This window comes from Saccopteryx bilineata, chromosome 7 (genome assembly GCF_036850765.1).
Source record: "Saccopteryx bilineata isolate mSacBil1 chromosome 7, mSacBil1_pri_phased_curated, whole genome shotgun sequence".
Lineage (NCBI taxonomy): Eukaryota > Metazoa > Chordata > Mammalia > Chiroptera > Emballonuridae > Saccopteryx > Saccopteryx bilineata.
In genome coordinates, this window is record NC_089496.1 from 47,625,983 (window position 1) to 47,638,268 (window position 12,286).

General features: G+C 59.1%; 1 protein-coding gene across 4 annotated transcripts in view; it reads left to right on the forward strand.

Moving 5' to 3' along the window:
- Nucleotides 1-1,312: 1,312 nt before the first annotated feature.
- ADCYAP1R1 (ADCYAP receptor type I) overlaps nucleotides 1,313-12,286 on the forward strand; it is a 58,172-nt gene continuing 47,198 nt past the window's right edge. For all 4 annotated transcript variants that reach the window (XM_066238867.1, XM_066238866.1, XM_066238868.1 and 1 more), the window contains exons 1-2: nucleotides 1,313-1,447; nucleotides 10,958-11,112. In XM_066238867.1, the coding sequence (XP_066094964.1) occupies nucleotides 11,047-11,112 (66 nt within the window). In that variant the 5' untranslated portion in view covers nucleotides 1,313-1,447; nucleotides 10,958-11,046. The remainder of the gene's footprint in view (nucleotides 1,448-10,957; nucleotides 11,113-12,286) is intronic.

Below are 12,286 nucleotides of genomic sequence, written 5' to 3' on the forward strand. Positions count from 1 at the left end.
CAATAACAGTGTGAACGGGGAAGGACAGAGCCTGCTGGCAGGAAGATGAATGGGGGTGTGGCAGGGGCTCTTGGGGTGCTGACACCTGGGCAGTGACCAGAAACTGAGAGCAGAGATGGCAGGTTCTTGGGGGCAGAGGGTAAACACTTTGCCTGGGGAGTGGGCTCTCAGTTATGAATTGGCTCTACCACTAACTGGCTACATAACCTTGACCTATTTATTTAGTTCTTTTTATTAAGCCTCAGTGTACCCATCTGTACCAAGAAGAAGTTCAGTAGGATCACAAAAACAGTAGCAATGGTAATTTACTCCTCGGTGAATAAATAAAACCAGTGAAAACCCACTATGGGGGATGTCAAGACCACGAAGAGGCTGAGGCTCCGAGAGATACAGTGACCAGCCCAAGCTTGCATAGCTAGCTCTGGCATCCGGGAGGCAGCCCAAGCGGTGGGACTCCGGACCCCGCAGCGCTATCATTCTAAGCTGCTGGAGGCTCCCTGTGTACCCCCACCCCTTTCCGGAACATTGAGGCATTCCCCAGTAGAAGACATTTGAAGACATCCAGGCAGACGCCCCAAGCTAGCTGATCGTTTCAGGCAGGGTTGTGGGGGCATAGGCCCAAGGAGAGTCTAGGTCCTAGGACTTGCTGGCTAAGGAAGGCTTCGCGGAGGAGGAGGAACAAGCCGACAGACACGGAATCGTGAGGATGTGGGAGGGAGAAAGAACAGGGCTTTCTCGCTCTGGGCGTCTTGGGGAAGGTGGATAGGAGGGCGGTGAGCCCGGGGGAAGGCCTGACTCCGAGCCCGGAAGCCCAGCGACAAAGGGGGGGGTGGTCGCCCCCGCATCCTCCTCTCGCTGTCCGCCCCGCAGCTCTTGCTGGTGTAAGCTTTTAAGCAGGCGAAAGCGGCAGGCGGGGTCCGGCTCCCCCACCCCACCCCAGCCTCCACCGCCCCGGCCTAACCCCTCCCCCGGGCGCCCATTGGCTTGCACCCCAGCCCAGCCTGCGAAGTGCGTGGGGTGGGGGAGAGGGTGCGGGGAGAGGGGGGGTGGTCGGTTGCCTCCCTCCCGCCCGGAGCCTGGTTTCACCGCGGAGGCGGCGCGGCTCCCGCAGGGCAGACACGCTGGACCGGCGCGGGGCGCGGGGAGGGCGAGGGCAGCGTGGGGCGCCGCGCTCGGGCCCCGGGCGGTGACTGACAGCGGCGGCTTCAGGCGAGCGCGGTCCCCGCGTGCGCACACGCACACGCCGCCGGGCAGGCACTCACGGCCGCGGGCCGCCGGCTGACACACGGACGCGGAGACCCGGGATCGGTGCGCGCTCCTCGGCGCACAAGCTCCCCATCGCCCGGCGGCGCGGGGCGCCGACTCGCCGCGGCGCGTCTTCCCGGAGGAGTCCGCCCCGGGCTGACCCGCAGCCCGCGGCCCCGCGGCGAGGCCCCGCGGGGAGAAGGTAAGGGCCATCCCGCTGCCCCTGTCCCTCCACGCCTCGTCCGCCCTCCCCAGGCTCCACAATCTTCGCCCCTCGGGGACTGCGGACCTCCTCCTGCAGCTCGATAATCCCTGCAAACCGTGTCCTCCACCAACGGAGAGCGGCCCAGGGCAGCGCAGGGCCAACCTCCTGAATACGAAATGAAGCCCCCTCGCGTCGCTGCTCCCTTCCTGCGCGACTGTCTGACACCCCCTCCCCCCAAATGTCTGCTGGTTCGTGCTGGAGGCGACCGATCCCTGAAGTCCTTAGGGGGTGGGGTCGGCCTAGCTACCTCGCGCCCCTTCCGGTGCCAGAAGGCAGGACCAGAGAAGCTGGGAATGCACTGCGGCCAGAGACCCAGAGCGACCCACACGGACTTGTCCCTCTACTCCCAAGGCACTCGGCCGCGCCTACGCGAATTGGGAAGGTGACGCTGGAGGGTCCCCGGGTGCCTCAGGAGGTTTGAAGGGTGAGCAAGTGATGTGGTCGGTAGGAAGTGGGGTAGGGGCCAGCGTAGAATGTCCCCCATGGTGACACATTCGGGATTATTCCAACGAGCGTCGTCTCTCGGTTTCCCGCAGCGTGGAGGGGTTGGGGTCAGGATGGTTTTGGTGGTCCCGCGAGGAAACGCCCCCCGGGGGCCTGTGGGAGAAATACACCTGCCTCGGAGGCCTAAGCGGGCGGGTCTGAGACCCCTGCCGGCTGCCTTAAAGGCGCTGGTTCCTGCGGCAGCTGCAGAAGGAGGGGGGCACATCCTGGCGGTACATCGTTGGGCTGGGGCATCAAAGGAGCCAGGGTGCCAATGGATGGAGCTAGACGCTCAGAAGGGAGCCCAGCCAGAAGCTGATTGTATTTCAGGTGGAGCTGGGGATTGGAGCCTCACCCCCGGAAGGAGCTCAGACCCCCTTTGGAAGATGCTGGGGTAGTGTGGTAGACCCCTGCTAGTGCTTGGGCTCCAGCCCACATGTATGCAAGTGCGTCGCTTCCCCTTTCTCTACCTCCTCCAGCCTCACAATGTCCGCAAAGCCACCTCCTTGAAAAAAAAAACTCAGAAAAAGGAGACAGGCATTTGGCTTTTCCTGTGAGCAGCCCAGTGTGTATGTGTGTGTGTGTGTGTGTGTGGGGTCTTGGGATGGACAGGGCTTCAGAGTCTGTGGGGGGCTACTTGGGCAGATACAGGTAAGCGTCCTGAAGGTCAGACCAGAGGCATTTGGGTGGCTGTGGGCTTCCGAAGGGGATGAAACCCTGTTTGAACCTTGTGGGGGGAAGCAGCAGCACCCAGGTTTTACCAAGAGGCCCTAATCTGAGTTTGGTGCCCAGCGCAGGTGGGGTTGGGCCCACAATTACAAAGTAAATCCAGCCCCTGCTTCCCGGTGACCTTGGGTAGAGCCAGAGGCGCCAGTCTGGACACAAGCCGAAATTTGAATGTATAAATTAGAGACAGAAGACACTGGGCAGGCCCTGGGCCAGATCTTCCAACCAATCCATCAACAAGTGTGTGTGGGGTGAGCAGGCAGGCGGCCCACACCTTCCTCCGCCAGTGGGCAGCTCATCCTGGTTCTGTGTCGGGGACAGGACCCCAGAGTCTGTCTGCCCCTGTTCACAGGGAGGGCAGGCATCTGTGGGGAATCTCTGGAAGGACCTTTCTCTGTATCCCAAGGATTAATCAGGCTCAAGGCTGGCAGGGGGTTGACTGGCGAAAGCTTCAGAGCCCGTTTTGTTCTCCTGCGTCCACCCTCTCTGCCACGTCCCTACTTTGGAATACTCTCTCAGTTTGTGCTGGATAAACAAACCCACAACAGTGGTGTTTACCATCAGCTTATGCAACCATGAGGCTGGAAAGACAGGAGATAAGGCCTTCCTCCCGGGCACATGGCTCAGGTCTCCCAGGTGTCTGGCCTCCCTGGGAGGAAGATTTCACTGACCAGCGGCTGGCCCCCGATTAGGTAGAGGACAGACACCTTGTGCTGTCTGCCAGAGGGCAGAGCCAAGGCCCAGCTCCGCTCCGCTCAGTACCAGCGCGAAGCCTACACACACCTGGGTGACAGTGGGTTTCTTGTCAGGGAGGTATGTGAACATGAGTGATGCCCCAAACAGGGGCCACCTGGGGGCGTTTCTACTCAGGTAGGACTAGAAGAGGTTCGGTCACCGCTGAACAGGGTCTGAGCTGCTGGGCCTAGTGGTCCAGCTGCCGGCCAACATGCAGGCAACTCCTTGGCCGTGTTTGTGACGAGCCCCGGATGCCGTCAGAGGCACATGGTGACAGCCACCCCCACAGTGACACACAAAGGAGTGACACATAGCCGGGGAGGGATGTGGGCTTCCCATGGTGCCGGGCAGAGAGCTGGGGCGAACCATGCGACAGCGGAAAGACAGACAGGCACCGGGACACACACCTCGCACAGATCCAGGGGTACCTGGGACCCGGGCGTTTGCCCAAGGATGTCACGAGAGCCCTCCTCAGTGCCAATCCATGTGCACGTTGAACTGAATGCAAGAAGTGCCTGTGTTGCATGAGATGAGGACGAGGGATGGCGACCTTTCTGCAAAGGGCCAGGTTGTCAGTGTTTTTGGCCGGCTGGCCGTTCGCTGTGGCAGCCCCTCCACTCTGCTGCTGTAGCGTAAAAGGAGCCACAGACAGTGTGGAAACAGATCGGCATCGCTGTGTCCTGATAAGCTTTATTTATGGACACGGAGATTTGGATTGCATACAGTTTTCGTGTGTCATGAAAAAGGAGTCTTTACATTTTTTTTCCTGACCATTTAAAAATGTAAAAACCATTCTTGGCTCACACTGCCTGTCCAAAAATAGGTGGCAGGCTGGATCTGATCCGCCTCAGGGGTTTGCCAAGACCTGGGCTGTAAGGTGAGAGGTGGCTTAGGAGGTAGGAGCACGGAGGGGCTGAGTGCTGAGAGCTGGAGCTGCCCTCTCTGTGTGGAGCTCAGAGGGCCCTTCTGCTCAGTGGGCCAGTGCCAGCTGGGGCTCCCCGCCTGGCCTGAGCACCCCACCCCAGACAGGCCTCTGATATGTCTGTGTGATAAGTGTCCCACTCGAAGGACACCACACCTGGAGACCACAGTCGTGACTGAAAACAAAACATCACATCCCTGGAGTTCCCTGGAGCCTCCTTTTCCATCACCCTCTGTGCCCAGGTCTGTGCCCACCTCCACCAGGAGGGAGACCACAGGGAAATCTGGACAGGTCCCTTGTTTCCAGATGAGACTTGAAACTTCACAATGGGCAGGATGAGACGTGAAACAGCCCCAGCAGGAGTGAGGGACGGGTGGTTCACAGAGAAGGGTGAGGTCAGTAGAGGCAGGTGCAGTCAGGGTGGGTTTCCTGGAGGCAGTGGTAGGAGGTCAGGTTGACTTTGAGAAATACCTGAATGCTCTCATTTCAGCTCCAAGCATTGCTTTAACTGTTCTTACCTTTCCCCCCTGGCGAATGGGCACAGCAGGGGGTTGGTGAGGGTGAAGATATAAGCTCCTCTATAGATATCTCTGAACTTCCCAGCTTCTGACTTCAGGCTGTGTGGTGAGCCAGGGCCTGCCCCTGGTGTCTTCCTATTCCTTCTGTCCCCACCTGCCATTTCCTCCCTGCATTTTCCCGGGGGCTGGGCCAGAGACTGTCCTCTCCCATCTCCATGCTCCATCTCTTTTTCCGTTCCAGCGGCCCTTCCCCACCCAGGCCCCATTATTCCCCTGAATCCAGAAAAAATCCCCCGTGTGGCTTCTGCCTGCGCTTTCCCTCCCATTGAGCTCCCCAGCCTTCTGAGCAATAACCCCTAACCGGGAAGCTGGTCACTTTACTCCCCTGCTTAGAACTCTTCCTGCTCCATGGAACAAGGCTGCAGTGTCCCTGGGGTGTCCACGGCCGTCTGCCCTCTTGTCCACCCCACCTCCTGATACCTCTCTGTGCCCCTCCACGCTCACAGGTCACCTTCCCAAACACATCCACCAGGCACTCATCAGAGTTTTCTGGGCCCCCACCACCTGCCCTTTCTGTGCCAAGTGCTGAGGGCCTCAGAGCTGGGCCTCTGAGCAGAGGCTGCTGGTTCAGAGGGGTCACCTGTCCCTAAGCCACACCCTGTGCCGGGAGGGGCTCCGTAAACACCAGTGGACAGGTGCCTGCCCCTGGTTCCACTGCCTCTCCCCCTCTCCCTCCTCCACACCTCCCCTAGCCTTCCACTATGTCTTTCTTGCCTTGCTCTTTCCCCCTCTTTTCCATTTATCTTCTGCTTCCTCCTCTCCCTCCTCTCCTCCCTCTTGCATGGTCCAGGGGGGGCTCTCCCTGGCAGGGACCGCCCAGACCCCCTCCAGGCCAAGAGATGAGCCTGGACCACCCAGTGTGAAAAGGCTTTGCAGCAGGGCCTTGGGAAAGTCTCCTGGATTCCTGGGACCCAAGCCCTTGGCAGTGAAAAGGGGAAACGCCACATGTGTGCTGCGCCCTGCCCTTCCTGCCCTGAGCCCGGGTTCCCCACATGTTGAATGCAGAGCTTGGGTGAGATCGTTGCTGGAGTCCCTTCTGGGAATCTGGCTTCTGTCACCTGCTGGGCACGGGACCCCGGTGGCCATGCTCTGAAAGTGGAAGGTGTGAGTACCGAAGAGAAGCATGGCATTTATGATGGATTCTGCAATTGTCAGGACACGCCTCTCCCCGGTGCTGGGCTCTGCCCTTTCTCAGCTCTGCCCTTTGCAGGAGGAAGGGGTTCCGGGGGGGGGGGTGCCCCTCTTCCTTCCCCTTTGAGAGGGTGGGGGCAGTGTTTCATCTTTCAGCTTCGCCCCTTGCCTCGCTACACTGAGAGGGAGAGGAGGGCTTGGGGGGAGGGGTGTGCTTAGGTTTTATTAATCAAGAGAGCGTGGGGAGAGCAAGAGAGGCCAGTGACCCACCTCTCCTGGGTCCTCTTCTGCCTGGCGCCCGGGCTTGACACTGCCCGGTGCTGGGGAGGGATGCCAGGCAGCCAGAGGAGTCCAGCAGGAGCTGGCCCAGAGGGCCCCAGCCCCATGAGGGCAGGGGAGGGCCCCAAGGCTGTGTGTCCCCACAAAAAGGGGGGTGCTGCCCTCCCGCTGTGGGGCTTCCATGAAGCAAAGCAGGACCTGGAGAGACGGGGAAGATGTCAGGTTTCGCCCCTCGGGGGCCTGGACCAGCCGCTGGAGAGGTGTGAACACCCCATCCAAGGATCTGGGTGCTGCAGGCAGGGTCCTGCAGGGTGTCGGGCAGTGGGAGGATGGTAGAGGGTCTCCGAGTCCTCTCCCACTCCATGTGGAAAGGTGGGAGCCCAGTGAGTCACGCAGGCTCCGGTGTGCTGACGGCTGACATATCTTCCTGCATGCCTGCACAGCCTCGTCGAGGACTCGCTGCTCTCGGCCCCTCCTGTCTGGTCTGCCATGGGGCTGGGGGGCCTGCGAAGGGCGGGCCTTCCTGAGCCTGGAAGGGGCAGCAGACTCCACTCTGGCCCAGGGATCTGTCACGCCTCATTCCTGCCAGGCAGCGGTCCACGACTGTCCTCGGTGTGACCTTAGGAAGTGTCTTCCCTTCTCTTGTCTCTGTCCCCAAAGGTAACTCAGTACCCCAGGGAAGTGGCCTTTAATGTCCATCTCAGGTGTGAAGTGCTATGTTTATGGTTAAATCTCCCCCTGGATGGTTCTTTAGATAGAGAAGTATGGGCAGAGGGTAGCAGAGGGCCTGACCGAGTCCCCAAGAGTGTCAGAGGGACCGCTGCGGGGGGGGGGGGGGGACCAGTGGGTTCTGGGCTCACCTTCCGTTCGGCAGTAGCAGAGGCTGGCGGGAACATAGGGATGGAGCGCACCAGTTTCGGAGCCGGGTGGCTTGGGTTTCACTTCCCAACGCTACCACATATTTGCTGTGTGACCTCAAGGAAACTGCTTAGCCTCTCTGTACCTCAGTCACATCGGCTATGGAATAACAGTAGTCACTACTTCATAGGTTCGGGCAAGTGAAATGAGTTAATGCATATTTATTGCTTGGAAGCGTGTCAGTCATTAGTAGAGAAAGGTGCAGCTGGCCTGCTGTTCCCATTTTGAGTGTGACACAATGCGAAAGCCTGAATGCAAGCGGCCCAATGACGATAATAGTAGTCAGCGTGCGCACTCCCGCACCGGGAGCCAGGCTGTACCGCATACCCCGCTGTTTTACTTACATAAATCTGTGGGTGCCTCACAGTCCTATCTATGAGATAGGTGTTACTATTACTCTCACTTTACAGATAGTCAGATGGAAGCACTGAAGAGCTAAGCGGCTTGCTTGAGACCCCAAGGCTAAAAACTCCAGCCAAATGGTCCCTAAGTCCACCACAGTAAATGCCAGAAGATAAGAGTTTATTGCCCTCAGATGAGCTGCAACGTTGCCCCAGCAGAGCCTGGACCCAAGAGAGAGACCCTGGGAATATCGGTGATGAGGTCATCCTGAGCCACTTGTGTGGCTCGGCCAGAAGGGTCCTGTGTGCACCCGGAAGGGTCCTGTATGCATCTGGAAGGGTCCTGTGTGCACCCGGAAGGGTCCTGTGTGCACCCGGAAGGGTCCTGCGTGCACCCGGAAGGGTCCTGTGTGCACCTAGAAGGGTCCTGTGTGCACCCGGAAGGGTCCTGTGTGCATCCGGAAGGGTCCTGTGTGCACCTAGAAGGGTCCTGTGTGCACCCGGAAGGGTCCTGTGTGCATCCGGAAGGGTCCTGTGTGCACCTAGAAGGGTCCTGTGTGCACCCGGAAGGGTCCTGCGTGCACCCGGAAGGGTCCTGTGTGCACCCCGAAGGGTCCTGTATGCATCCGGAAGGGTCCTGCATGCATCGTGAAGGAAGGGAGAGTCCACCCCAGGCTGCAGGAGCCAGGCCCTGTCCTGCAAGGTCATTGGCAGCTTGAGGGAGGCAGCGGAGGGGGTCGGCCAGGCCAGGACAGGACAAAGGACAGGGGCAGCTGACAGAGCTGTGGGTGGCAAACCCCGGGGTTGCACCTAAGGGCAGAAGAGCCATTTGGGTGGCCCAGGGGAGTACCAAATTTGGGGCAGGTGGCCTAATATCGCACACTCTGAGCGCTGTGCAGCAAGGTGCCTGGAGGCTGAGGAGGTGACCCCTGGGGTCCCCAGCTGAGGTGGGGGAGTGGGACGGTCCGGGCTTGGGGGCTTCCAGGGTCTCTCTCGCCGGTGTGTCTGTGTCCAGTTGGGCGGGGGGTAGACAGCAGTGGGGGAGGGTAAACAACGAGGCAACAGTGGGCTCAGAGAAGAGATCGTAAAAGTCCGCCTCACAAGAGAAGGAAATTTGTAACTATGGTGACCGGTGTTCACCAGACTTCTTATTGTGGCAGTCGTTTCGCAATATATTTTGCAAAATATTGAATCATTGTGTCACACACTTGAAACCATGTAATATAACGCTCAATAGCAATTACATCTGAACAAAAAAGAGAGAGGACAATAGGGAGAATGCACAGGCCTGAGTCTAACCCGTCCGTCCTGTGTCCCCGGGCTGGGGCCACACCTGGCCCCTGGCTCCTGTCATTGCCTAAGCAGCGCGCTGACCGAGCCGGGACTGGGGTGGTTGGGCTGGGGCGTCCGCTCCGGCGTGTCTTCAGTCCAGAGCGGCGGGACTGAGGGGTGAGCATGTGTGTGTGCACATGCACAGGTGTGTGTGTGTGTGTGTGTGTGTGTGTATGTCTGTGCCCCTGCGCCTGCATCTGAATCCAGATAGGCCTCCTTGTCTCTGTATATAGCCGAGTGCCTTTGCATAACAAGCGTGTCTAAGTGTGTGTATGATTACATACGTCAAGAGTCTGTTAAACACACCTGAATACCTCAGTTGCGGTGTGATTCGTCTGCATACATCTTTGTTCTGTGAGCGTGTTTCTGCACTGCTGGGAAGGAGTGTGTGTGTGTGTGTGTGTGTGTGTGTGTAGTTGTCTGTCAGCCCCTAAAGGAATCTCCTCCTTTGTGGATTCCACACATGGCTGTTTGTATTGGTGCGTTCAAGCTGGTGCCCTGGGGAATAAATGTCTCTCTTTGTCTCTGACAGGTCTTTATGATCTTCTCTGTGGACCTGTGTATTTGTGTGTGTGTGTGTGTGTGTGTGTGTGTGTGTGGTGAGAGAGAGAGAGAGAGAGAGTGAATCAGAAACCAGCCAGCCATCCTCAATGCACAGACAGCTTCCTTGCTGTTGTCACCTGCTGGCCCTCGAGAGCACCAGAGTCCAGACTAGTGGTCAGGAGGCAGCCATGCCTCCCAAGCCAGGCACCTGTGAGTTAGTGGTGACCCTGACATGGGCCTAGTCCAACCTGTAAATGATTTAATAGCGATAAAAGTAATTGTTAAATCACTGTGTAGTATGTCATTGTACGGCCATGCCGGGGCCTAGAAGCAGCACCTCCCTGCTGGACGCCTTGTTGCCCAGTGTTTGCTGCTGTTGCCGCTCTTTTAAATGACGCTGCAGGGAGCATCCTCGCCTCCGCCTCCTTTTGTACGGGTGCACATACTTCCCCAGGGTCGACCTCCAGGCGCGGGATCTGGGGTGCACATACTTCCCCAGGGTCGACCTCCAGGGGTGCACATACTTCCCCAGGGTCGACCTCCAGGCGCGGGATCACCGGATCCTGGGGACACGTGCTAGTGGGCAGTTCTAGCAGACCAGACCCATCCCCTGGGCATGTGCTGGGGCTCCCACCGCCTCTGCGCTCGGCTCCCACACCCTGGTGTCCCCACCCGTGACCTCCACCCTCGAGGACCTCGGGGCTCCTGCAGCTCTGAGGCCCCCACTCAGCCATCGGCATCTCTGCAGGTCGTGGAGGTGAAGGCTGCCCAGGGGCCCAGTGGGCTGAGGTGGGTGAAGGGGGCTCTGTCTGTGAGGGGCCCAGGCTCAGCGGCCGGAGCCAAGCGGCCGCCTGTGAGTGAGCACGTTAGGAGCGCAGGTCTTTTTTGTTGTGGTCTGGGGCCGGGGTGGGGCGGTGGTGGCGGCTCGAAAAGCTCCCCCAATCATCTGGTTCTCTTCCGAGTGTCGCTCCCCGCCCCTCAGCTCCCATCCTTGCTGCCCTGTCAAAGCCCAGTGGTGTCCGGTGGCTGGGAAGGATGCAGGAGCAGAAGAGGGCAGCATGGGACGCCTCATGGACAAGTGGCAGATGACACTGCCACCCCCATTCCATAAGTGGGGACTTCTTCAGATGGCCTCACCTGAGAGCCACAGGGACAGGGAAATGCCCTCCCCGGTGGGCACACATGTGACAGATAAACTGTTGTTGTCGAGGGAGATTTGGGGAGGCAGTCGTCTGCCGCAGAGGAGAAAGCCATCCGGACCACCCCAGTAGTGCAGTGGGGGCCTGAGCCACTGTGCTCCCCGCGTGTCCCCCGGTCCTAGCATTCATTGGGCAGGTGCTCAGTGGGTGTTTGCAGAGGCTGTGGGTTTTGCCACAGGTGGGGAGGAGCCCGGGGGAAGGGCAGGCTATCTCTGCCCCTCCTCGCCAGGATTCACGCCTTTTCCTCTCTCCACCCCTAGACGCCCGTGGCTGACCAGCGGCTGTTCAGTGGCTGTTCCGCGGCTGCTCGGAGTGGGAGGCCGGCGGGCCAACCGCAGCCTCTTCCGGGATGAGAAGCATCATGGCCGCCAGCACCGTGCAGGCCGTCCTGGCTACTCTCCTGCTGCTGCCCCTGGTAAGGACCCAGGACCGTCCCCTCCATGGCCAGCTGGAGCCCCAGGCTCACCTGAGCCCTCACCCGAGAGAGCCTGTGTCCTGGGCATGCCCTCAGCTGGTAGCATTCCCGCCGGACTACCCAGCACCTCTGTGTGAATTAGAAAGGGTACCCCATTCTCAGGACCCTCAACTGACTTGATCGGAAATTGGCACCCAGTTTACAAATCTGTGAGAATGGAGACACATGTGGCAATCTTGCAGAACGTATCCTGCTCAACTGTGCAGGCTTCAGAGTTCAGAAGCCTGCTCTAGGCTCGAGCCTCCCCCAGCTCAGGGGCGGTGGGGGGCTCCCCGCCTTGGCCCCTGCCCCGAGCGGGGAGTTTAGACCCGCAGTGGCTACAGCTGTCCTGAGAGTCCCGGATCCATGTCCTGCCTCTGCCCTGCCCTCCTGTGTGACCACAGACAGGCCCGCCCCTCTCCCCGAAGCCATCTGCACCTCTGTGAACAGTCAGGGCCGGATTGAACACTGCCCGTGGTGGCTCAGACGCCTTGTGCCTGCCTCTGCGCTCCCCGACACTCCCTTATGGAACCATTCCAAATTTTGAGTTACTGACACCATTGGGACACAGCGGTCATGAGAGCAATGCGTGGGCTCTGTAGTGACTTGGTCCCGTGCTCGACCCCAGCTTCTGCCACTAACCAGCTGAGGGGCTTCGGGCAGGCATGTCCTGACTTCTCTGAGCCTCGGTTTCCTCTTTTGTAAAAGGGCGCAAGAGTAAGTGAGAGTGGTTCATTGCCCCGATGAATGCTGCCGCCACTCCTTGGCCAGTGGCCCCATCCTGAGCCCGCAGGGGAGGGGGAGGGGAAGCGCTCTCAGCCCCTCCTCCTGCCCAGCCTCTGCTTCTTCCCCTAAAGTGCAATAGCTGTCTCCTGGTCTCTGAGACCAGACTGCCTATGTTCCAGTCTTGGTTGTACAGTGTGCTAAAGCTGGGTGACTTTGAGCAAATTACTTAATATCTCTGTGTTTACCTCTGTAAATGAGGCGTGGCAGAAAGAGCATCTACTTTGTAGTACTCTGGAGATACACACACACACACACACACACACACACACACACACACACACATATTCATACCCTCCTAGTTTATGACAGAATGAAGCACGCATGTGGTAAAGTGCTATCTATATATGTA